The sequence below is a fragment of the Esox lucius genome, chromosome 24 (genome assembly GCF_011004845.1).
Source record: "Esox lucius isolate fEsoLuc1 chromosome 24, fEsoLuc1.pri, whole genome shotgun sequence".
NCBI classification, from domain to species: domain Eukaryota; kingdom Metazoa; phylum Chordata; class Actinopteri; order Esociformes; family Esocidae; genus Esox; species Esox lucius.
Genome location: NC_047592.1, coordinates 17,849,563 through 17,876,777, shown reverse-complemented (window position 1 = coordinate 17,876,777; position 27,215 = coordinate 17,849,563). Strand labels below are relative to the sequence as shown.

The following is a 27,215-nucleotide window of genomic DNA, read 5'->3' as shown; positions in this document are numbered from 1 at the left end:
GGTTGTTTTTAGATGAACTGTAGTTCAGGTTCAGTGGATGAGACTTTGAAAAATGTGTCATCCATTGAACCACAGTTAAAAAAAGATGCCAAATACTCATTTTGTTTATGTCATATAGACAGAGCCTGTTTATTTTATATAGAATTCTTGTTGTTGATTCTTAATGATATACGTTTTAAGGCGTGATTTAATCCACAGTGGGAAAGAGCTATGTTGTAGTGCAGTTGACATTTAAAGGTCATTTCCAACAAGGCAACTATACAGTACACTGCATTCGGACAGTATTCACAATTGTTACACCATTATTCTAAAATTGATTACACATTTTTTTTCTTGATCAATCTACAGACTTCCCCATAATTAAAACCAAAAACAGGTTTTTCGGTTTTGAAAAACACACGTATTCAGACAAATATCCTTAAATTATTCATACGCTTTCATGCAGTGGATTCTGTCCAAGCAAATGTTTATTTTTCAGTAGTGACTATTTTGTTTTAGGTACTATTCAGAAAATTATGGCTTGGAGTGATCTTTGTCCATAGATGAGGCAAATCAAGTTGTGCAAATTGGTCATTCAGTGCCAGAGCAGTAGTGTTTTAAGTGTATTTCCCAAAAAAATTATCATAGGGAAATCTGCAATGGCAGAACTTATGTGTTCTTCAGCGAAACTGAACCAACAGCCTTTACTAGTTGCCTTTAATTCCACGCCATTCATGCTAAATACAAATGTTTACACTCTACAGATTGAACCTCTTCACAGTGTTTAAAATTCAACAAACCTTAAAAACTCTTACGGTATTTATTCATTTTAATAGGAACCTTCCTTGACATTTTTCATACTTTTGATTAGTTGCGTTTATACTTCAACAGTGGTGCCATGCCCTTTATGGTTAATCAATGAGAAATGAACACACAAAACATAATATATTAATATAGTTTTACTTTTTATTTACTCAAAGGTGTAAGTCTTTTACTTTGAAATGGATCGTGAGGCGGCTAGCTTGTGGAGTGGGGGATATAAGAGTGGAGGACGGGACAAGGGGAGGACGATGAGTTCATAATAGGAGAATACACCAAGAAGAGATAGAAATCATCCACAACTTTTGTCTCAGTCCCAAATGACCCACTATTCCCTGTATAGTGGACTTCCCTACTTCTTTCAAGTTCTTATTCAGTGCACAACATAGAACAGGGCTGCCCAACCCTGTTCCTGGAGATCTACCGTCCTGTCGCAACTCTATCCAAACCCACTTCTGATGAACTGTTTTAGCTGTACATCCAGCTATTAGAATAGCTTTGCTAGATTGGGGTTAGAGAAAACCTAGAGGACAGTAGATATCCAGGAACCGGAATAAACTGCCTTAACATACAGGCTGTGGTTTTGAGATGTCCCCTCTGTCAGCAAATCCATACCTGATTCATGGATGACATCATTTAGTTTGGTTTTAAACATGGCTACAATCCAGGGCAACTTGAATAAAGAACCAATGCATGAACCAGTGGTTTTGTGCCAATTCATGGACAGAGCAGTTGGCCATTAGGTGTCTCCATCATATGCTGTGGTTGTTAGACCCTGGCAGTGTGGCCATGGTAGGTGGGCCTAGAGCGTAGCAACCCTCTCCTTGAACTGGACCACATTCTAAACATTTACGTTCATATACAGATAGGCCACAGTGGGGCTCTGTCCAAAACTGGCACTCTGATACCCACGTAGTGCACTTTTGTTAACCGGAACCGGTATGGGGAATTGGGTGCCATTTTGGACAAAGCCCGGGCATAACCTCAGGGTACCACCTTCTCTTCACCCATATTCCTTCATCTCCAGAACTTTAACTGATGTCCTGTCGGTCGGTCTACTTAATGCCTCTCTTTGTCTCTCTCTCCCCTTAAAATGCACAGCGAGCACATCATGATTGGATAGTACATATGAAATATTTTATAAAATATATAATAATATGATAATATAAAATATATGTACATATGATAAAGTGACAATGGAGGGGTGGAGGGATGACAGAGAGAGGCCACTAATACTCTTCCCTTCCCTGTCCTCCAATCAAAAGGAGCCTTCCTGTCAGCGTCCTCACCCATTCATCCAATCAAATGGAGCCTTCCTATCAGCGTCCCCACCCTTTCTGCCAAATAAAAAGGAGCCTTCCTGTCAGTGTCCTCAACTCTCTAGCAGTTCATTGCTTAGGTTGTTAGGCCTATGGGCTCTATGGGATAGATAATAGATATCTACATGATTAACTTACTCCAAAATGGCTCCTTGTAATTCCAAATTTTGGTCTATAGTTTACAGAGGCTAAATTTAATAATTAACAACTAATGTTAACATAACATTAATGGTTGACAATGCAGAAGTACGGCCTTTCCTTTAATCTCTCTTAGTCTGTCTGTGGAGTTGAACGTGAAGTTGAGATGGCATGGCTTTCTGACATAGTGCCTACAGTCTTAGTAGGACAATAACTCAACACGTATGTTGTGGGACTCCTTACATTAAATCCCAGCGTGATGAAAACATTGCGAGAACGTAACGAACAAATGGGAAGGGCCCGGGGTTTGTACGGGGGTTGAGGGAGGGTTGTGAAGGGTTCTGGGTATAGGGGGGACTCCACCGTTCAACATGGACAGCGTTTTTACTATAAACACAACATGCATCTGCATAAATACACAACCAACCAACCTTTTTCATACACTTCTTTTTAAGCCATCTACAAAAAAATATTTTATAATATATTTAATTTTAATATTCTTAAAAGGAGGAAATGTGTTGAGCGGGGGGCTCTGCTCACCGAGCTAGTGTAACATTTTCATTTGCATTTTTATATTCCCCCTTTCATCCTTTTATTCTGGACCCCGCTCTGTCTGGCTGATCTCACTTATGGGCTTTATTTTGCCAACCGGATTGTGAGACACCATGTATTCTGGCCCGTCGGGCTCCGTTTGGGGAAACGCACGGATGAGAGACTGATGAGAAAGGGATGACAGTTACATTTCAACATATCAAGCCGGATCTAAACAAAAAGGACACAGCTCGCTGAAACAAAGCCTCCCGCTCTTTTATCCTCGCTGGGCAGTGGGAGCGACATCGGGGAGGGTTTAAAATGAAGGAACCTCCGGGGGAACCGAGGGGAAGATAGTGAGGAAGAGTGAGGAAGAGGGCGAAGAGGGGGAAGGGGTGTATAAATCCCTCTCCGCGTAGGAGGGAGAGGAAGGAAGGAGGAGGAGAGGGGGTTTTTCAAGTGGCTCTCTTCATACAGAAGAGGGGGGAAGATGATGGGAGAAGAGGGGGAGAGAGGCTTTACAAGTCACTCTCTCCGTAGAGTGCGCTGGAGAAGGAGATGTAGTCCAGGGCTCCGGGTGAACTGTCGGCTCCCACGTACCTGGTCACAGAGACACATCGTATTACCAGAGAGGCCTGTGTCACAGCAGGCAACAATTCTCCGGGTCACGTTGCATTCAGTTCTGTCCAGTCAAACGTAATGTGGCTAACTAACATCCACTCTCCAGTGTACCTGGTCATGCGGCTGATGCAGTACTCGGCCTGCTCCGGGGGCAGCTCCCTGCGCAGCTCCTCCACTGTGATGTAGGGCTGAGGGAGGACACAGGCTTGATTTATTCATTTGTTTATGTAAATATTACACAGATTTATATTATAGTATAATATATTATATTACAGTATTTTCCATTTTAATACACAGTTTTGAAAAGTATTTCGTATATTTAATAAATATATTCAGCCAACATATTTAAATATATTTCCATGGGTTATTTCTGCGTTTGGGGGTTGTCCACTATGGTCAAAGATCACACCTCTGTTTCAAGGGAGATTTGGGCCATAATGAAATGCTCTAGCTCACCTTGTCTGAGGCCAGAATCTTGAAGGAGGCCATGACTTGATCAGCAGTGTCTGTCTCGGCCGTCTCGCGGGTCATGAAGTCAATGAAGGCCTGGAAGGTGACCACGCCTGTGTTGTTGGAATCCACCAGGGTCATAATACGGGCAAACTCCACCTCGCCCTATTGGACAGGATATTAGAGTGGATTAGAAGACATCCCCCTATTGGACATGATATTAGAGTGGATTAGAAGACATCGCCATATTGGACATGATATTAGAGTGGATTAGAAGACATCCCCCTATTGGACATGATATTAGAGTGGATTAGAATACATCCCCTTATTGGACCTGATATTAGAGTGGATTAGAAGACATCATCCAATTGGACAACTACGACATTGTCATATCGAGGTTTTGAAAAACGTTAAAGAAATAGAGTATAGTCCTTTTTCATAGTGGACCAGACAGAAAGTCAATGAGAGGTCCCCTCCAGGGTGCAGCTAGGCCACTCACCAGATCGTAACCCATGGAGATGAGACAGGCACGGAAGTCGTCTGGATCCATCATGCCGTTTCTCTTCTGCGGAGGGAGAAAGCGTAACCATGAACCCTTCTGACTGGATGAATGAAGATCACAGCGATAGCTTGAACGCTACATGCTAACAGGGACAGTCCTAAAGTCACTAACTGTCAGTGGGGTCAACTAAGTTAGGTAAAATGGATCAATGGCTGCGATGTGTGAAAGTAAAGCCTTCTTCAAAAGTGTCAGCCATCGGCGTTCGTCTGAGGCAGCGATATGAAAGGTTAACATCGAAAGAAAAAAAAAATAAGTACAATAAACCCGGTTTTACCCTGTCGAAGTGGTTGAAGGAGGCCCTGAACTCGTTGAGTTGTTCCTGGCTAATGCCCTTGGCGTCGCGGGTCAGGATCTGGTTCTCCACCTCGTTGATGGTGCGGGCGATGGTGGTCAGGAGCTGCTCCCAGCCCACACGGATGTGCTGCGGAGGAGAGAGGGACCGGCATTCAGGTGTTAGTGTATGAGTGGCTGTGATGCCTAGACTGGAGTAGCCGTGTTACATTTGTTCATTAAAGCAGTTCATAGTTTAGATTGGGAACCTAAATAGTATAATATGAACATTTAATGTATGTGTTTTAGGAGATAAACATTGAAGAAGTAAATTGTCTATAACCTGTATCTTGGTGGGACTGGGATAACGATGGTTAAGTTTGAGTACTACTGTGATTTGTAATATTTTTTTGTATTGCAGAGCATTATATAGTTGTGTGTATTGTCACCTCCATGGTGTAGTTGGTGTGTTGTTGTCTGTGGGGTACTTGTGTGCTATTTTGTGGTTTGTTATGTTGTTGTGTAGTTGTTTGTTATTATATTGTGTAGTTGTCCGTTGTTGTTTTGTAGTGGTGTGTTACATTGTTGTGCAGTTGTGTGTTACGTTGTTGTATAGTTGTGTGTAATGTTGTTGTGTGGTTGAATGTTATTATGTTGTGTGGTTGTGTGTCATGTTGTTGTGTGGTTGAATGTTATTTTGTTGTGTTTTATGTTGTGGTGTGGTTGTGTGTTATGTGTCACCTCCATGGTATAATTGGTGTGCTTGTTGTCGAAGATGAGGGACTCCTGGCTCAGCTGGTGGTCTCCCTCCAGCTTGTCAATGTTGCTCTTGTAGTTGATGATGCTCTGCTCATACTGCTTCAGGCTGTTCATCTGTTCCTCGAGTGACCCAGCGATGTCCACAGACACATGACCGATCTCCTACAGGGGGAGAGGGAGGGAGGGAACAAGGCGATTAGAACAGAGGGGAAAACACGGGCAGGTGTTACCAGATTGACAAACACACAGCTGTAGAAATGGTCTGGAACACATGTCAAAGCAGGTCGTGGAGCCATTGCGTGTTTGGGTGTGGAGACCCGGTTGCTCCAGTGGCCGTACCTCCATCTTGGTCTGGATCCAGGGTCCAATGATGTTGGCCTGGGCAGCGAACTGGCGCCTCAGCCTCTCGTTAGACTGCTGCCTTGCAACCTCCTCCTGCAGCATCTGGTCCCTGAGAGGAACGAGGTGCTTCACCTACGACGTGGAACAGGGACTTTATTCATCCAGATAGTAACTCATGCAAATAAGAGCCTCACAAAGTGTTAGCTAAAATACAAAAGCCCAGAAGGAAAGCTAATCGTTAGAGTAATTCGCAGGACAAGAAATCACGCTAGGTCTGGGTTTTACGCACTGCGTCCCACTTGTTGGTGATGTCCTGAGCGGACAGGTTGGTGTAGGGGTTCACTCCTGACAGCTTGATGCCATAGGTCTGAGCGATCTTGAGAATCTCGTTCTGGATGCCCAAGGTGGCAATGCGCTCCTTGTCAGCCTCTGGTAGAGTGGCCTTGAACTGGTCATGGGCTGTGATCAGAGACTGGGGAGTTGGAGGAGAGCAGAACGACAGACGGTAGTCATGTATAGTGGGACCGATATGGAATGAGAGAGAGAGGCAGAGAGAAAGATAGGATCAAAAGTGATGAAAGTATTGTACGATGATATACAAAAACAAACTGTCCACCACATTCTAGTTTCGATGATCTGTGATCTTCAACTCTCCCGGACCCGTTGAGTTGCTGTGACTAGACATGGTCGTGGGTACAATTAGATTTCACAAAATTGGGGAGCATGAGAGAGGCAAAAGTCCATCCAACAGTTAGTGCACATATTGCACACACACACACACACATACACACATACACACACACACCTGGATCTCCTCAATGCTGTGGACGATGAACATGTCCTGCAGGTCTTCCATGGCTCCGTCCATCCAGTTGTTGAATGGCGCCGCCCTCTTGGCGAACTCCAGGTACAGCTGGTCAATGGTCTCCCACAGTTTCTCCACACGCTACGGAATGACCGGCAAACCAATCAGAATCAACATGATGAGTGTGGTTCAGGACCGTCTCAGCCGTGTTGAGCATGTGCGTGTGTACCTCCAGAGAGTCTCTCCTCTTCTGGGTGAGGGTGCCCAGGGTGTCCCACTGGTCACAGATGCCCTGGCAGCAGGTGTTGATGGAGGCAGCATCATGGTAGTCCAGCTCGCTAGGAGAGGACCAGGGCACACTGATCAGCACCCAACTGTCTTGGTTCAGCGTCCAATTCTCTTTAACTTCGGGCCTTACAACTTTCAACCTTGTTTACACGGTTATCACTTGATCAGACATGTCATTTTCTACTTTGATGAATTTGTCCGTCACTGTAGCTCTGCGGCACCCCCCCTTCCCTTCCTCCCGCCGCTCCTTACTTGAGTTCCTGTGCGATGGCGGCGATCTGCTCCACTCTGTCCTGGTGTGCGGCCAGGTCGGACTCGAATGCCTCGTGTTTTCTCATCAGAGCCCTGATCTCCATCAGAGACGCTGACTCATAGTCCTTCATGGAGAGCAGGTCCTCCTTACCTGGACACAAACGCACACGCTTTACCCTTCAACACCGGGACGGCCTCTCCCCCACCCCACCCCCACCCCACTGTCCGTTTAGATCTCATCTACCTATTTATCCGTCCGTCTGCATCTCATCAATCCCTTCTCCTCCTCTCTCCCCCTGGCTCTCCTGACTCACCTGCGGTCCAGGCCTGGTGCAAGGAACACTTCTGCTTGAACTTCTCGGCCAGGTGGTCCAGTCTCTCCAGGCGCCTGATCTCGGTGAGCAGCCACTCCTCGTAGCCCTTCTCCACCTGCTCCAGACCCTTCCAGGCGTTGGCTATGTCCTGGGGATGGGAGGCGGAGAGAAGTGGGCTATAACATGGGGACAGGAGGCGCAGAGAGGGGAGGGGTTATGTCCTGGGGACGGGAGGCGGAGAGATGGGGGGCTATGTCCTGGGGACGGGAGGCGGAGAGAGGGAAGGGGCTATGTCCTGGGGACGGGAGGCGGAGGGGGGCTATAACATGGGTACAGGAGGCGCAGAGAGGGGACGGGCTATGTCCTGGGGATGGGAGGCGGAGAGAGGGGAGGGGCTATGTCCTGGGGATGGGAGGCAGAGGGGCGGCAGTTCCGCGGTCGGAACCCGGTTAGCTTTCTGCTAGCACGTTTCAACCACATCATGTCTCATCTACAGCTGGTACTGAGGTTGCTGGAACAGTCTAGGGTCTTATTTTAACGACTTAACCAGTAAAGTTTTACATGTAGCCTGGAGTGATTATGAAGTCGCAAGGGCTGCCAGGACAGTGGTGTGTTAGGTCACCTAACTGAGACCGTCTTTCCCCTCTGAGGGCGTAAAGCCGGCCTGCTGTACTGTATGAGTACAGAGTATAAGGGAGGGACAGCGTACGAGCTAGGCTACGTACCGAGACCATCTTCCCCTCGGAGGGCGTAAAGCCAGCCTGCTGTACTGTATGAGTACAGCGTATAAGGGAGGGACAGCGTACGAGCTAGGCTACGTACCGAGACCATCTTCCCCTCGGAGGGCGTAAAGCCGGCCTGCTGTACTTTATGAGTACAGCGTATAAGGGAGGGACAGCGTACGAGCTAGGCTACGTACCGAGACCATCTTCCCCTCGGAGGGCGTAAAGCCGGCCTGCTGTACTGTATGAGTACAGCGTATAAGGGAGGGACAGCGTACGAGCTAGGCTACGTACCGAGACCATCTTCCCCTCGGAGGGCATGAAGGCGGGCCTGTTGCTCAGCCTCAGCTTGGTCTGCAGGGTGTTGAAGTTGATCTCCAGCTGGCACTTCTCCTGGACGCGGGGCGGCTTGTGGACGCGGCGGTAGTCCCGGAAGTCCTCCAGTTTCTGCTGCATGGCCCTCATGTGCTGCTCGGCCACGCGGTTCTCCAGCCACGGGATGGTTTTACGGATCCACTCCAGGAGCTGGGGAGAGGTTAGCGGTCAAAGGTCAGGTGTGAGCTTGGTTTTAATGCAAAGAAAATAGACACGGTATATTTCACCTCCATGTGTCAGGAAAACTGATCCACACAGCATTTAACCTTTCAAACATCATTCAAAGAATGACATGGAAATGACAAAGAAATGTTTCTGTAGAAAAGCAAACACTTAGAGGACACATAGCTTTAAACAATATGACAGATGTTTGGAAGGGACTAAGTGTGCAGTGGCTGGGTCAAGGGTCATGGAGTGTCGCAAGCCTATTCACCTCACTGGCCAACTTCTCATACTCCTCCATGAGTTTCTCGTTCTCCTGGTTCACAGCCAGCACCTTACAGATCCTGTTGGCTGCTGTCTCAGCCTAGGAGAGAGACAGAGAGACAGAGAGACAGAAAAACAGAGAGTGGAAAGACAGGCAGAGAGGAAAAGGAGACAGTGAGAGGAAGGGAAGCCAGGTATAGAGGAGAAAGAGACAGAGAGGAGAGAGAGAGGAAAGACAGGCAGAGAGAGAGACAGAGAGAGGAGAGACAGGCAAAGAGGAGAAAGAGACAGTCACTGTGGGTGTTAGAAAGAGGATCATTGTTAAAGGGAATGCATATCGTATTACTGCCGGGCCCACAAATACAGGGTGGGGGTTACCTGTTCGGCTCCGGCGAAGGCGTGGTAGAAGCAGGACACGTAGGTCATGATGGCCTTCTCATCAGGTTTGGGGGTGTTCACGATATCTACAGGACAGAGGCATCAGGAAAGCCACAGAAGAGCGACGGAGATTCCTGAGATTTTCCTGGTTTAAAAAAAAAACTGACTCACCTTCAGCATCGAGCATCTTGGGGATGTCCAGGTACTTCTCAGCCACTTCGAAGGCCGCGTTGAGGTTACCGATGGGATCATCCTGTTAGACGAAGACACGAACAGGGGAAGACATTTACATGGACACATAGAGAGTAGGATTTAGGTCAAGAGTTGTCTGCTCAAATCCCGCATCACCCACAGAAAACATATGCATTCGGGACCACAAGTTGCTTGAAATGAAGTGTCTCCGAAATTGTCTGCATATCACTTATATGTTGCCTCTATATTGACAGCAGACACTCCCCTCCCTCAATGTAGTCTGACATTTTCACGACTCTAGGAAAAAGACACTGTATTTAAAACCGATGAAGCTCTATACATTAATATGCTCGTGATGAGAAAATATTTGTTTTCTTCTGACAAGTGTCTGCTTTGGAGGTAAGAAGTTTCCATCAGCGACAGTCTATGATTTATTTAGAAGATTTGAGTTAGTCGAGTTCGAAACAAAACAAAGAGAAATGGAAGTGTACGGAAATGAAAAAGAGTAAAAAGCCAAGACTGGTGTTAACTCCAGGGAACTCTGAGATGGGGTGGGGTTAAGGGGAGGGGGCGGGGTCTGCACCTTTCTCAGTTTGGAGTAGTCAATGAGGTCAGGTCTGTGTCTGTGGATGAGGGCGCACAGAGCCAGGCCATCCTTCCAACTGAATCAGTCACCCACGAGAGAACAGGAGGAAGAGAGGAAGAGGAGAGGGGGAGGAGGGATGCCAAGATAGGGGTGAGAGAGGAAAAGAGAAAAGAGCAGGGTGGACGGAACATTAGGAGAAGAAACGCCTTGGAGGAAATGTGGCTACAGGCTGAAAGTGAACAGTGAGGCAGAAATGACCACCGGGTGGCGCCCAGGACTCACCTAATGTGGAAGTTCTGCACATTTACATTCCTGTAGGGGGCAGTCTTCCTCTGGCACCACAGAAGAAGACCCTCCTTAGCAGAGGTCTCTGCAAGGAGGAAGGCAAGGGGGAGAGGGGGTTATCCTGACAGAAAAGTCAATATGCTCCAATAATTCAGCGCTGTGAAGGTGTCAAGCTTAGTGACCTGTGTGTGTGTGTGTGTGTGTGTGTGTGTGTGTGTGTGTGTGTGTGTGTGTGTGTTTGCGCGCGAGGGAAATGCTAAATGATGTGTGAAATGCTGTGGATAATGTGCAATGTGTGGGCTACAGAGGCTTAAAATGAATAATGCATTCATGCATTTGTATTGAACTTAATGAATGCAGACCCTAGTGTCTCTGCTCTAAGTAATGAATGGAAGAAAGTAATAGACAGTTTGAACGGACAGGCATTAGATAGATGGATAGACAGTGCTGCTGAGAGTCAAGTAACTGTCAGTGATTAGAGCATCAAAGCAATAACCAAAAGGTTGCTAGATCGAATTGTTATTTTCCTCAGCAAAGTAGTTTACTCAAATTGTACCCAGGTCATTACTGTAAATGGCAATATCTTCTCAGTCATCTTACCTGGTGAAATAACAACTATGTGCGGTTCAATTGCATTTCTGTTAATTGTTTTAAGTGGAGTTGTGCTATGTGAACACACAACAATCCTTTCGCTGTGCACACGAGTACACATACAGTGCTTTGTAAAGTCTATTACTGTAAAGTGACATTGGTTGTGTTGAGATATATTGCTAAGAAAAAAATAATATATATGTTACTCGCACAAGTATTCAACCCCTGTGCTGTGGACGCTCCCTGGATACACATAAAAAAAAAAAAAATCACTAACCAGGTCCCAGTTACTTTACGGTTGGCCTCCAACTTTGAACCATTACAGCTGCTTTCTGTCACATTTTCTGGATAAAAGCGATCAGAAAAGGAGACTTGTGAGAGAAGCTATGGATTTCAGTAGCTGGGTGGAGTACAGGTGCTCCAATCAACCATATGAAAAGTGCTGCATAAACCTGCCTGTATGGAAGGGTGGCAAGAAAGAAGCTGTTACTCAAAAAGTGATATCTGAAAGAATGTCTGGAGATTGCTAGAAAGCATGAGAGTAGAGGCCGGTGAGATCAGAACAATAGTGTGATTTCTGGCCATGCCTTGAGACACACTACAGTAATGTATGGTAGTGGCATCATCATGCTGTGGGGATGCTTCTCATCTGCAGGGACTGGGTATTTTGTTGAAAAAGAAATAACAATTGGATGGAGCAAAATACAAGGAAATACTGCAAGAGAATCTGCTTCAGTCCACAAAAAATCTGAAACTTTGGGGGAATTCCCCACTGACCCCAAACACACAAGACAAAAGCAACATTGGAGTGGTTTAAGAACAAAAAGGTGAATATCCTACAGTGGCCCAGTCAAAGTCCTGATCTCAATCCTGTTTAGAATCTCTGGCGCTATATTAAAATTGCAGTCCACAAGTGCTGTCTAACCTACCTGACAACCCAATATAACTCTGATACTGTGTGTACACAGTACTTATCCCAAAATATTAACCTGTTGGGTATGAATACTTACGCAAGGAACATATTTCAAATTTATATTTTTCTTCACATTATTTCCCAACATAAAACCAATGTCATTGAGATTGTGTTTCAGTGTTTTCAAATAAAACATCAAACAGAAATTTCAATGTACCATTTGCAATTCAGAAAGATGAAAGAATTGGTTAAGGGTTTGAATACTTTTGCAAGGCACTGTATATATATGTATCGCACACACACACACACACACACACACACACACACACACACCGACCCTCCACGGAGATGTCCTGGATGGCGAAGCGCAGGATGATGGTCCAGATCATTCCCAGGGTCATCTTCACGTTCCCGTCAACGATCTCTACAACCAATCACAGAGGCCCATTAGAAACCATGGCAACATTGGGCACAGGCCAAAGGCAAATATTTGTTTCCTCATCTAATGATACTCTGAAACAGCGTGACTTGAAAGCTGTGGTGACTTAGAACAACCGTCTGCCGTGGTATACTGGCCATATCCCCCCCCCCCCCCCCCCCCCCCCCATTTCGTTCTCCTCTAAAGATGCACAGAGTGGAATACTGAACGGAATACTAAAGGCTCACCCTCAGCTCCAATGGACACCAACTTGACTCCCTTGCTGCAGATGAAGTCGAGGGCTTTGTTGACATTAGCGATCTTGTGGAAACGCATCTTGCCTTTGTCTGGTTTGGGCAGTCTCTCACCTACGGAATAATAAAACATTAACTTTATTCCCCACATTTAAACACAAAATAATTTGGGAGGTAGCACTCTGTCGAGGCACCTCTAATGGTGCTGTATTCAACCACGTTAGCTTGAACTAAAGAGTGAGATCTTCCAGTGGTGATGATGGACACGTTAACCTTGGTGGAAGGGACAGTGATTTGACAGAGACTTAGCTGTGACTTAGCAGTGACTTAGCAGTGACTTAGCAGTGACTTAGCAGTGACTTAGCAGTGACTTAGCAGTGACTTAGCAGTGACTTAGCAGGGTTACAAGAGTGACTCGATGAGTCTGACCCACCTGAGATGACCTCCAGAAGCAGCATGAGCTTGAGGCCATTCCTGAAGTCCTCCTCGATGTTCTCGATCTGTGTGCCTGCCTTCCTCAAGTGGGAGTTGCACCACGCTGTGAAAGTCTGGGTAAGACGGATGAAGGGAGGGTAGAAAAAGAAAGAGAGACAGTGGAGAAAATAAATGGAAAGAGGAAAAGAAAAAAGGATTTAAGTTAGCAATAAATACGTTATTATTATTTTTTTTTATCAGATGAACCGACAGCAAATGTGCCTTGCTGAGAATGCCGAAAAGGACCCACAGACCCAACCTCGATCCCCGAGCACACAAATGTTTTTAGCAAACACAAACAAACAAAAAGCAAATACTCAAATCTGTAGTGGAGCTTAAAGGTTTAAAAAGTGCCAACTACTGTTTGCTTTCTCCCGGGCTGCTACAACGGGTCAAGATTGCTTGGCAACCGCAGAAAGCAAATCTTTTTTATTCCAGTGTCAACGTTGGCAACGCCCCAAAGATTCCAGAACCTGGTTACAGCATCGCCATACCGCTGCCCATCACAGGGACACTGAGGCCACTGGCACAACCAGCACCATGCTGCCATCACCTACCAGGACCGATTGATCGATTCGTGTAAACCGACTGATTCTGTGTCATTTCGAAACCAGGTGCTGTGTGCATATATGTGCGGGTGCTAGTGGGTGTGTGTGCGCGCGTCTTGGCGTATAGGTTCGGGCCCAACATAGAAATCTGTCTGGGGTGAGGGGGCGGACAAGAAAGATAAAGGCAGAAGTGGCACGACAGACTACAGTGGAGTGTGTGGGAGAAAGTCAGAAAAAAGACATCGTTCATAATCAGCGATGAAGCACGAGGCCTGTTCTGAGGGGAAACACGCGCGGTAACACCCGGCACGTGCGCGCTTGTGTTTTCGTGTGTGTGTGTGTGTTCGGGATTCTGCGTAGGTGGCCGCTGGGCTGAAAGCTCTTTAGCCATGACAGAGAGAGAAAGACAGGGGACAGAAAGAGATGGGGAGGACGACAGAGGGTGCCGGACGGGGAGAAAGAGCTCTTGAGAAGGCGATAAAGAAGGCCGGGGGGAGGCGGAGGAACAGGAGCGCACGCAGGAGATGAGAAGGTAGGGCGCGAGAAAGAGCATCCCGGTGAAAGAAGTAAAAATGGACCACGAGACGTCCCTGTTGGCAAACCGGCTCGTATGTAGAGCACTGCCATGGGGGAGCCAGTCGCCGTGGCACTACATAGGGAATAGGGGGGCTTCAACACAGATTGGACGGAAGGGACGGAAAGAGGAGCCACAGCGCCATCCCACCAGGTGAATCCCCCCCCCCCCCCCACACACACACTGTCCGAACCACTCCAAACCCCCCGTAGACCCCCACTGTGCAGCCACGTATGACCAAATTTAGACAGGCTCCCAAAACAGACCACACACACATAGGACACCAGACTAAAGTCTGCAGGGAATGGTGGGGTGGGGGAGGGGGGGAGGAAGACGGGGAAGAAGGGAGGGGGAGTGGAAAGAGCGAGCTGGGGAGGCTAAATCGGGGCGGCTATGGGACACCGTTGGGGACAGCTGAGGGGGCAGGATTCCTAAGTTCAGCCGTAAGCGTCAAACAGGGAAGGAGAGAAGGGAGGAAGGAGGGAAGGGAGGAAGGAAGGAGAGAAGGAGAGACAGATTGGAGGAGGATGAAGGACTAAAGAAAACAGGTTACATTTGGGGGGGAGAAATGTTGTCATTTCGACATACATGTTCTGTGGGTTATATATATATATATATATATGTGTGTTACGTTTAAACGGTGTGAAGTGACAGAATATAACCCATCTTTGAAGGCATCAGGTTATACTGTCTTTCAAATACTGAATGGAATATAATAAGGCCCAAAGCTAGGACATAACAGACGTAACACAAGCAAGCCCTATTTATAGGCACCAAGTACAAAACCTTATCCAGTGGAATCTAAAGGCCATATGGTTCAACAGGCTGTGGTCAAACCATTATCCCTTTTAGACATTATCTCATAGGTTACATGTCTTAGCGTGAAACAGGGGATGTCTTTGGTGAACCCCACCCCTCCACCCCTCCTCTTGTCTCCACCTGTTGAGCTGACCCGGTCTCTGCCTGCATAACACACACACACAGTCATCCTGCTAAATGCCTGTCATTACTCTGGGAAGCGGAGACAGAGGGAGGTGCCCGGTGACCCCCGACACAGCTGGGAGGAAACACACGCCGCTCGTCCCAAACAGAGCCTCTCGACACCCACCTGTCCGTCAACGATATGACGCAACCACCACGACGTTCCCCGCCGCCTCGCTGCAGTTACATCCGCCGTCCTCAGGAGGGCAGCGGTGAGCATGAAAACTGTGTCTCATGTGAAAAGCATTGGCTGTCTGGATCACAGATATAAACGGTCTTCTGTTATTTTAAATTAAAACAGCAGCAGTGTTTGCCACAACGCCTTTATGGTGTGAACCCCCTGCCGAAAACCAATCGGAGGAGTCACAGGTGGACTGATGGTCACTGACCGACCCGCCCAATCAGCCCAACGCAAGTGTCACACCAACGCCGTCAGTGGCGAAGCGCTCGGCAGTACTTCCGCCGCCCTGCGCCGTTCGCTCGGCCAGTCCACACGGAGCCACTCTAGCACAGGAGGGTTGTGTGCGCGTGTGTTTGTGTGTGTCCAAGACTAAAGATGTTTAAGGCTCAATAGCGTTACATGGCGAAAGAATGAAAAGTGAAGCACACTGTTTTACTCCTCCATCACCTCCTGGCGGCACCTCAGACCCAGGCCCAGGCCCAGGCCCAGACCCAGACCCAGGCCCAGACCCAGGCCCAGACCCAGGCCCAGGCCCAGGCCCAGGCCCAGGCCCAGGCCCAGACCCAGGCCCAGGCACAGCCTGACTAATGACTGGTCTCTGTAGTGCTGACGTGTACTGAAACTAAGAAGTGACCGTTAGTTGGGGTCAGTTCCATTTCGATTCAAGTCAATTCAGGAAGTAAGGCAATCATTCTAAATCCAATTCTCTTGTGCACACTGCTCCGATGAAGAGTTGGAAAGGAATTGACAGTTTGGTTGACCCCGAACCTGAATTGCAGTGTAGATTCATAATCCACTTTGTTGTTATCAAAATTTGTGTTGATTGTGACCTTTCCCCTTAATTGTTATCATCAGCTATGTGGCGTGCTAGATTTCCACATGTCAAATTGACATACTTTAAGTTGACATCACTATGGTGTCCAGCTCAGTCAAGTCAACACACAGACAGGCACACACACACACACACACACACACACACACACACAATCCCATCCTCATATGGTAAGACGCTGAGTATAAAAACAGAAACAGCTTTTATCTTTAAAAATAGTCCCACCTAGAGAAGCTGCGCGCGCGCACACACACACACACACACACACACACGAGCAGCCCTGTCATCCCACCTGTTTGACAGTACTAATTGTTTGAATGGGGGAAGGATTGTGTTTCCTGTAAGCCTTCATGGGGTGAAATGGCAACAGTTCCCTTTTGGCCACACCACAAATAGATGCTCTCACAAATACACAGACGGTCTGAGACAAACAAAAGAGAGAAAATGATGTACTCACACAGGATGAATTTCCACCTTTTATTCAGACTACAATTTGTACCAATATTCTGTCCTCTATGCATTTCATTTTACATTTTTACATATATCGTTTCTATTCCTGTTGTACTGTCCTGAAGAAACTGGAATTTCCGTTTTTTTATTTGAATGATCCAGACTGACTATCATGACGACTTCATCTGCTACAAGTCGCATCTTAGACCACGACGAGCTTTGGGCCTGCATCTGGTCCATGGTAATTACACCCCATGACAAGCTTCTGCATCGTTATACACATTTTTCAGCATGTAAACCGGTGTCAATACTGTACATTTATATTAAACAGAACTAGAGGAAAATATGACAGGCTTCACCCAACACTTTTCTATAGCATTTGCACTGTACGCACCTGCGTTTAACAAGACTAGGTTACGCGCCGTAGTTTGTAATGTTCTGATGGAAGAGATATGTTCAATAGTCTATATTTGACAAGAAATATGTTCTCGGCACATCATCAGAATGAGAGTTTTGGAATCATTCATAAAGTTATTGTAAGAGTTTTGGAATCGTTCTCTCTTGCTCAGTTTCTCGCTGTGTTTCTCTATGTCTCTCACTTTTTTTTTATCTGTCTCTCTTCCTCTTCCTCTCTCTGTCCCTCTTCCTCTTCCTCTCTCTGTCCCTCTTCCTCTTCCTCTCTCTGTCCCTCTTCCTCTTCCTCTCTCTGTCCCTCTTCCTCTTCCTCTCTCTGTCCCTCTTCCTCTTCCTCTCTCTGTCCCTCTTCCTCTTCCTCTCTCTGTCCCTCTTACTCTTCATCTCTAGTCTGCTCTTCCAACCACCGTCTGTCTATCTCTCAGCGCTATGTCACTTATCCTCACTACCCAGTGCCACTAACAGGAGATTCGGGGCCACATACAGGGTCCTTACAGCCGAAGCTAATGACACAAAGGCTGTTGACAAAATGGCTTTAAAAAAGGGCCCATAGGAGTCTAGCCAGCTAACTTCCCAGCAGGACTAATACTCCTACATTTAGAGCATCAAGGGCGCTGGTTAGCCTTCCCTACCAGGCTGAGTGGCGGGTAACTGGCATACCTCCTCTGCCAGCCCAGCTCTGTTCCAGCCAACCCCCCCCCCCCTCCCCCCCCCGGTCTGTGTAAGTAAGTATTTACAGTGGCTTTATGAAGAGTCGGTTGCAGATGCTTTGAAGTTTCAACACAGAAGAATAACGGAGCTACACATGGACCTGCCTGTCTAGAATCGCAGGCACAGTGAAATATTACTGGAGTTCCGGTAGGCCTTCGCTCTTCAGGAAACAAAGGAAAGGAGGGGTGCTGAACAGCAATGACAAAAATCACCAAAAATACAGAGAAAAACTGGCGCTAATTTGAAGCAAAGAGTAGAGTAGTTGGAGCACTTGACAGAACAAGCAGAGATGTTTTGCTTTTAGCTCAATTTCATCCACTGAATGTGTACAAGTGACCGACGTTTCCAGTTTCATCCACTGAATGTGACTGACGTTTCGACACCAAACTGACATCTTCCTGAGAGCAACCTGACCATTTGAAATCACATTTCACAGAATAATAACGACGGTAATAATAAAGTATGTACCTGGTCCTGGGGGATGTTGGTGAAACCGCAAACAGGATCACACATACACAAAAATATACATATACATAAATATTCATAAGCATGCATATGTATATCCATTACAGATACCTACATGAATATTTAGCCGACACATACTGGCAACAATGTTATGTGGCTAACGTTGTGGATAACCACTATAACGGTTGAGACATATCAGTTATATTAATACTATTGCTATCGTTCTGTGTTTAAATGTATCATGTGGATTTTCTAATGTAATGTAAACACGTTGCGCCTCATCAAGCCGCTAGGTGATAAAAATGAGTACATATCAAATGAATTAACTTGAGATAAATGCATTTGATCTCTGCCTTGAATTTGTCATTTTGGCAGTTTTCCGCGACGGTCATTATTCAGTGAAACTTTATCTGACATATTCATCGACATTCAACTCCATTCATTCGCATCAGTGGTTTTTAATAAACGGCAACAGATTAAATACTTTCCAGTTGGTCTAACTAACTCAATGTGTTTTTTTTTACACTGTTCCATTCCAGTGTTTCCCAGTTCTTTTCTGATGTCCCAAGCTGGACTGAGTGACTCGAAGGTTGAATGTCAAACACACTGGAATTTCCGCCGGCGTGTGTTCACTGAAGCACGTGGCATGGCACGAAGACCATAGCACTGTGTGCACACACCCGGGCACTGTGATTGATGATGACGATTGCAGGGGGATATGTTAAAGAGGAGACTAGGATTTATAGCTGACCCGGGGGTGGGGGGGGGGGGTCTAATTACAGCAGGCCTGTCTTTGCCATTATGGCGTAAGACTGCTCTAGGACCAATCCAGGATCAGACCGGTTCATCCTGGGTCATTGCTGACCTTGACCATTTGGAAGCTAACGCAATCCCCTTTTTATACTGTCACGGCCACATAATTGTATGTCCTGACTCAAGACCAATCACACGAGCCTCTCCTTTAACTACAGCCAGGCCCGCCTTAACCTGCCATTAGGCCCCGGGGCTTTGTAGGCACCCCCAACTCACACAAAAAATTATAAAATGTGTAAAATCCACGCTTGTCTATACAGCGCAAAATGTTTCTTTAGGGGGATACAACAGTGACTTGTCCCTATATGAGATGACCAAATCACTTGAGCCTACTTGACCATAAACACAAAAGTCAGTGTAGAATATGTGTGACATTGGACACTATGTCTATGTTCAGGTGGAATTGTGGTAAAAAGGAGACAGAGTCCAGGTCTATGGTTTAGACTGTTTATCTATGTGTATGTGGTTCTGTAACAACAAAGCACAACAGTACAGACTGATTATGAACAAATAATAAGTAAAATACACCACCTTGGGAAGGTGAGCAGGATTGCCACTCCCTGGGCAGATACTCTCCATTACCAAGCTTGCGCTTGAAATTTGTCTTTGAAAATAATCTTCTCTGGTGTTTGTATTGGCGTTCTGAAGCAGAGAGGTCAGCTTCTCTGTTCTGTCACAATTCCGGTCCCATTTTCGCCCAGTAAAGACGCACCTGTTCGTCAGTATTATTTTGGCCAACCCTAACCCTCGATGGCTGACCAAGCACTTGCCATTCTGTCCGATCTCCAATCTCAGATATCGTTTTCATCTGACGGAACAATGAACTAGAGACCTAACTGTCAACAGATCTGGCATTGATTTTCTACGTACTAGAGACCTAACTGTCAACAGATCTGTCATTGATTTTCTACATAGGAAACGTACCATTTAAAGTTTTAGTGCCATGTCTGTTTGACGTGTCACCAAATGCAATGTACACGTGGAATTTATCTTGTCAGTGAAGATCGCCGTACTATGTGAGAAATGTGCCTATGATATGTTAAAAAGATGTATGACCTTTGAAGTGTCAAAGTACTGTTGTACGCTGAGCCACCAATTTGGTTATGTTCTGACTACTGCCTCATGAAATAGAATTCTGATATCAGATTATACACACACACAATTATTTCTAGATCACAGAAATAATATACATTTTCAGATTGTTCCCAAAAACCAATGGGTTGGGCCAAAGCCAAAACACACCTGGGCAAGGAAACAATTGAACATTGGTCACTGGCATCAATATTCGATGATCCATTCACTGTTTACTTTTATTTGTGCGACACACCTTATTTTTTCGTCTCCTAACCGACTGCCAAGGAACGAGTCAGACTGAAATGTGTAGAAAAGGCGGAAAGACGAGAGGCAGACCTATTGAGTTTCAGTTTCAAATCTTGAGCCTGAAGACCAAACAAGTATTATCACTATTCTCATGTCAAATGTCATTTGTCAGTATTTGTCTCCATCCATCAGTCTGCTCTTCCAACCACCATCTTGTCTTTCTCCGTGTGGACTGTCACTCCGAACTGGATCCATGCCCCACTGCAAGACTTGGAATACCTGCGTGACCTGAGGTCTTACCACCCCTGACAGTAGACACACAGATGCACAGATCCTTCGACTGGTCACCCACCTAGTATACCCCGTCCTTCAACCTGTCACCCACCTATTATACCCTGTCCTTCAACCGGTCACCGACCTATTATACCCCGTCCTTCAACCTGTCACCCACCTATTATACCCCGTCCTTCAACCTGTCACCCACCTAGTATACCCCGTCCTTCAACCTGTCACCCACCTAGTATACCCCGTCCTTCAACCTGTCACCCACCTAGTATACCCCGTCCTTCAACCTGTCACCCACCTAGTATACCCCGTCCTTTGACCGGTCACCCACCTATTATACCCCGTCCATCGATCTGTCACCCACCTATTATACCCCGTCCTTCAACCTGTCACCCACCTATTATACCCCGTCCTTCAACCTGTCACCCACCTATAATACCCCGTCCTTCAACCTGTCACCCACCTATTATACCCCGTCCTTCAACCGGTCACCCACCTATTATACCCTCTCATTTCATAACTGTCTTAAATAAAATATATTTAAAATGAATAATAATGATGAAGCACAAACTGATGTTGTTACACATACACACACACACTCCTAAGCCTCCCTGGGCTCCTGCAGGACCTCCACTAAGGCAGTTTATAGAAGCATCCCTACATGGAAACCACCTCTGCTGGAATAGAAACTGCCATACGATCTCACTACAAGCTCTCTCCCTACTCCTGCCTCGACGTTTCCCTAGACTTAACCTGTTCTCCCTACTCCTGCCTCGACTTTTCACTGATGGATTCACTGATGAATGATGTCAGATCACATCACTGATAGAATGAGTCCTAGGAGTTAATATAAGATGGGAAGATTCAGTGATGAATGATGTCAGATCACATCACTGATAGAATGAGTCCTAGGAGTTAATATAAGATGGGAAGATTCAGTGATGGTCCACCAACACCACAAAGTGAGTAAGGGTAAATGGGGACAGAGATGTTGTGACGAGATCTTCCTTTTTTTGAAGTGGGACAAGACAGCACTCGATCTTAGCTCCTCCTCCAAATGTACTGTATTGGATGAACAGTGCAGAAGGGAACCTCCCAATATATGTATGCATTCTCCTCATTTCTATTCTCTTGAAGACCTCACATTGTGGGAGATTTTATTTGGGTGGAACTTTTGAACACCTGTTTTGTTAGGATAAAAAGGATCCGACAGATACAGATGGTCATATTCATTACAGTGGCATGATTTTGACTGGTGAGACTTGATGTCAAATTGGTGTTAGGAAATAATATAATCCAAATCCAGCCTAATCAGACTCTGTTTGATGAGTACCTCACAGGACACACTGTAGACAGGCTCCCCTCGTCACCAGAGATTGATAACACATGGAGGGGGAAAGGACAGGTCTTCATCACCATCAAACACTCTGGATGAGATTAACAATTAAATTACAGCTACATTTTCTTTAAAACCCTTTGTCTTATTTGGATTTTAAAAACCCTAAACGTGATACAAATTTTATCACATGAACAGAAAATAGGAAGTGGACGTCTGGTTTTAACCAAATAATACCACATTTCTCATAATCCTATTCAGTGTATCCTGTGTTTGTCCTTTTCTGATACAATGCATTCTGAAAAGGCAGTAATACATTGTGGGAACGAGCTATTAAGGGGTAAGTACAGAATAAAGCAATTGTGAACTGTTAGTTATTCCTTGTGCATTTCAGTGTGTCAGATATCAGAGAGATGCACAAGGGAGGACAGTGGATTTACCATGGGAACACAACGGACCGGCACATACACTCACAAACACACATCTCAAAGCCTATTGCCCTGGTCCCTTAGTAGCTCATAGGCCTTCCAGAGAAAGCACCCACCCTGACAACCACTGATCGTAAGTCGTGACGGATCAATATTATTCAAACATTCAAGAACAAGCCCCTTGAGTGTCCAAAATACTTTTTAGTTTCACTCAGCGCCGGTGCCAAATGGCACCCGGTTCCATTTCTGGCTTTAGCCAAAAGTAGTGCCCCACATTAAAGGCCTAGGACGCCGTTTGGGCCTCGGCCTCAGAGAATGATCCTCATCCTATGAGAATAGGTCCAACTCGGAGTGGATTACTGTGCATACTGTGGGTTTTCAGCTGCTAATAAACTGGCTAGATGTCTGAATAAGTGACCGACATAGCTGTAGGTCATGCTAGCGCTATGCTAACCTATGAATAACCTTTCACATATGACGGCAGCAGTGGTCTCGCAGACCGGGTTTCCTATTAGCTGAGGAAGGTGGAGGCCTGCTATTCGCAGGGGGATGGTGATCCCTGATCATATTAAGTTGTTCCTCAGTGTGAATAGTTCATGTACTGTCATCGCCACAGTTGTAATACTTGGCCAACGTAACACTTTGTGCTGCAAATGAATGTTTCTTTTTTGCTAAAAAATAAACAAATTAATGTTTCTTTTCAGTTCCGGTAACTCTGGTAATGGGGGTTTCCTTCCAGAAGTGTTCATTAGACTAATTTGTTTTAACTTTTTTAAACATCTTACAGTCAAGATTCTGTTGATTTTCTAATCAATTAAAAATCTGATCTAAATACAGTTTTCTATTCCCAAAAGAAGAATATGCATCAACCAGATCTGACTTTACCCAGTGCAGGGCAAATTACATTACTAATAAAAATGACATTACTACAAACATACACTCCAAAGAGTGGCCGTTACGACTGAAAAAATGCAAACCCGTACAAGAACACACCAATAGCATCTAGGTAGCTCGTGCTTAGCTCTGTCCACATCCTTCCTAGGTCCCGCCCACTAGGACACTGCAGCCTCCCATTGGAAACAACATTGTGTGGTCTGTCTTGGATTAGTTATTATTAAAACTGAGGGTTTTGCATTAGTGCTTGAGAGTATATGCCAAGTAGTATTTTGATACCCATTTGATACACAGAACCACAAATACAGAAATACACAATCCATTTATATGCTTACTGAACGACCCAATACATTTAGTTCCACAAACTGCTAACATCACAAAATGACTTTCCATGGAATATATCTAACCCAATATAAAACAATCCAATGTATTTAATAAAGCCCTATTTCAAAAAGCATTTGTAACAAAGTGCTTGTACAGATACCTAGCCTAAAACCCCCCAAATCAGGAAAAGCAGATAGCACAGTGGTTAGTAAAATGTGCCTGGAAAGATAGGAACTTAATAAAAAACCTAGAGAGGAGCCAGGCTCTAGGGTAGTGGGGGGGGCAGTCCTCTTCTGTCTGGCAGGAGATAGACAAAGATAAAGAAATGCTAAAACATAGTTGTGTGGTAAAGCCAGTTGATGATACCTCAACTACCTAAAATGATTGAAATTCAACACTACTGTTGTTTGCTCCTTGGGGTTTACGGCGTTTTAAGGTGTTTCTGTAAAAGCACTTTGTGACAACTGCTGTTGTAAAAAGGGCTTTATAAATACATTTGATCGATTGATTCATTGATTGATTGTTCTAAATAAATATACATCCAAAGTAAAGAATGTACAAACCACCAGCGGTGCAACGAAACAAAAAAGAAAAAGTTCGGCTGAGGTCTATTTTGAATACTATATCATATTCAACAGAGACACACAGTGTGTTGACAAACACTTTATTACTCAGCCTGCTTTGCGGTCACTGACTTTTCCACTGAAATGTCGGGCTTGGGGTTAGAACAGGTGGCAAAGGCCTCTTTGGGATCTATTTCACTTTAAAATGATGCAGCTTTCTATATTCATGAGATGATATCACTTTCTGAAGCTGTTCTTCACTGTGTGCATGCGTTTAGGTGTGTGTGTGTGTGTTGTTGTTTTACGTGCCGAGAGTGACCCGCTCCATCAGAACTGTCTGATGTATGTGTGTGTGTGTGTGCGCACGCGCGCGCATGTGGCTCAAAGGCTCATATCGCCTTACGCTTTAAAAAGATAAACAGCTAAACAACAAAAAATGGAAAGTGACATTGCGCCACGCTGAGAAACAGAGAAGGTGTGAGAAGGACTGTTGGCGAGGGAAGTGGCCAGGATGTACTGGCACTACGGTGTTAGGAAGGAGAGAAGGAGAGAGAGAGACAGAAGGAGAGAGAGAGAGGGAGAAGGAAGGGGGAGGGAGAAGAAGAGGGAGAGAAGGGAGGGGAGGACCAGAAAAAGTTAAGCAGTATTTTTAGGACATGTTTATTCATGGGTCTGAAACTATCCCAGTGGGTGTACGTCTGTAAGAGCCCTGTCTCTCCTCTGCCATTCTCTCACTCAGTCTTCCTGGCTGCTGCCTGACTGGCCATCTGTTGACGTCTCTCACCCTTAAGGCCCTGTGAGCTCCAGCACAGACACAGAATGAAGGCCCTGTGAGCTCCAGCACAGACACAGTATGAAGGCCCTGTGAGCTCCAGCACAGACACAGTATGAAGGCCCTGTGAGCTCCAGCACAGACACAGTATGAAGGCCCTGTGAGCTCCAGCACAGACACAGTATGAAGGCCCTGTGAGCTCCAGCACAGACACAGTATGAAGGCCCTGTGAGCTCCAGCACAGACACAGTATGAAGGCCCTGTGAGCTCCAGCACAGACACAGTATGAAGGCCCTGTGAGCTCCAGCACAGACACAGTATGAAGGCCCTGTGAGCTCCAGTACAGACACAGTATGAAGGCCCTGTGAGCTCCAGCACAGACACAGTATGACGGCCCTGTGAGCTCCAGCACAGACTCAGTATGACGGCCCTGTGAGCTCCAGCACAGACACAGTATGAAGACCCTGTGAGCTCCTGTATAGTCACTGTGTGAAGGCCCTGTGAGCTCCCGGACAGACACAGTGTAAAGGCCCTGTGAGCTCCAGTACAGTCAGTGTGTTAAGGCCCTGTAAGCTTCAGTACAGTCAGTGTGCGAAGGCCCTGTGAACTCCAGTACAGTCACAGTATATTGGACTGTGAGTTACAGTACAGTCACTGTGTGAAGGAAACTTAAACATCACTGATCTATAAGGGAGTTCCAAAACAATAGAATATAGACTGAAAATGAAGTCAAAAACACAACGCATGCACACATTTCCTCTGTATTTACTGTATGTTGTGTAGATTATCTACAATCTCGCAAGATGCCAATCAACCTAAGTAGGCTAGTTATGTATAAATAGGCCAGAGATATTTTCAGATAGACGTTGGGACATTCATGCAAAAACTATTCTTCCAGCATTAGACCACACTAAAAGCGTGCATGAGCATTCTATAAAGAAGTAGAATGTCTATCCTTCCGGTAAATCAAAGGTAATCTATAAATAGACTATAAATTCACACCAACAGAAAATGTAGACATTTGACAGCTGAACTGACAACCATGCACGTATTAGCAGTTTAGCCATATGCTCAGTGAATTCATCAATGTGGTATGGTTGTCCCCATCCACGTTTAGGCTAGTGCATAGAGACACAGACAAGCAGGCGGATGTCATGTCTGAACGTCATGTCAGATCACTGACTTTTAGGCTTGACAGCTCCCGGCTCATTAATTAAACGCACCTGTCCACCCTTGAACTCCAGCAACTATATCCCTACACCAAAGATTTGCCACCAGGGACCTAGAAAAATAAGGCGGAGCCCCATAAAGTCGAAAACTAACTTGGTGACACCGATTTGCTTTAAATGTATCAACACACATATCTACACGCAAAGGTCTATATTTACCGGCTAGGCCTAACTGCGGACTGGTATTTGTGTTAACATAGGGTTTTCATATTGGTTCGAGATGGGCCTATATAGGTGGCCTGTTGCAAAATGTCTTAATTGTTTTATTGATTCTTTTAAATGTGTATGGGGGATGAATATATTTATTTTGAGACTGTCTTCAAGTGTCTGCCGGCTTAGCTGAAAGACAACACTGACAAAGTTGTGCGTCCTATCTATCTAACCGCTCTGCTCCACGTTTACAGAACGGAGGGGGCAGTGCGTTCTTCCCTCTCACTCTCTGCAGATCGTCATGTTTCACTTGAGAACTTTAGGGACTTTTACAGGGGCTTTACGAACAGACACGCGTTTGATTCCGCCCGGCGTGGAACTCATAAAACATGAGGAACGAGTTCGCGGACTCGGACCACCACACACCACCAAGTTCACGGTGCCACTTGACTTCAGTAACAAGCGTCCCGACCCAGAACCTACCTTTCTCTGCTGTTTCTCCCAGGCGGGGTCCAGCAGTAGATCCCTGTCCCACTCATCCTCGGGAGACATGTACTGATGCTCCTCGCTCATCATATACGAAGTGGTATATTGCGCTTGGGTTTCGACAGCCATCATCACGCCGTCTGTTATTAAGGTTTCTACTGCCCCCTCTGATTAAATGGAAAAGAAACGAGGACTCCGAGCCTTATAGACGCCAAAAAGAACCCTCCTTGGGCTTGAGGACTCGCTGTCTGTTATGTGTGCTGGACAGGAACAAGAGAGAGGCGTTGGCGAGGTACAGACTCTCACGGGTGCGAGGTGCCAGTGGCAGAGATGCAGCTCCCACTACAAGAAGCCCTGCTTAGCCGGTGCTCCTTTCCTGGTCAAAAGTTGAACACG

General features: G+C 45.9%; 1 protein-coding gene across 2 annotated transcripts; it reads right to left on the bottom strand.

Moving 5' to 3' along the window:
- Positions 1–925: 925 nt before the first annotated feature.
- Positions 926–27,215, bottom strand: actn3b (actinin alpha 3b). 2 transcript variants are annotated; one of them, XM_029117725.2, is made up of 22 exons: positions 26,817–27,215; positions 13,023–13,137; positions 12,584–12,703; positions 12,255–12,341; positions 10,411–10,498; positions 10,126–10,204; positions 9,522–9,603; positions 9,351–9,436; positions 8,980–9,072; positions 8,466–8,696; positions 7,450–7,597; positions 7,136–7,286; positions 6,825–6,933; positions 6,596–6,736; positions 6,080–6,262; positions 5,788–5,922; positions 5,431–5,610; positions 4,694–4,840; positions 4,343–4,417; positions 3,864–4,022; positions 3,519–3,595; positions 926–3,386 (listed from the first exon to the last, which is right to left on the bottom strand). In XM_029117725.2, exons 1-22 carry the CDS (start codon positions 26,949–26,951, stop codon positions 3,305–3,307), a joined length of 2,703 nt encoding a protein of 900 aa, XP_028973558.1. In that variant the 5' UTR covers positions 26,952–27,215; the 3' UTR covers positions 926–3,304. The 2 variants fall into 2 exon arrangements, with proteins under 2 accessions (XP_028973558.1, XP_012987932.2); XM_013132478.4 differs by having other exon boundaries at positions 4,357–4,422; positions 26,817–26,951.

Coding starts and splice junctions, on each gene's coding strand:
- actn3b (XM_029117725.2), bottom strand. CDS start 26,951: ATGATGGCTGTCGAAACCCAAGCGCAATATACCACTTCGTATATGATG. Junction 12,704..13,022: donor GCTTCTGGAGGTCATCTCAG/GTGGGTCAGACT, acceptor ATTATTCCGTAG/GTGAGAGACTGCCCAAACCA. Junction 12,342..12,583: donor GGTGTCCATTGGAGCTGAGG/GTGAGCCTTTAG, acceptor GATTGGTTGTAG/AGATCGTTGACGGGAACGTG.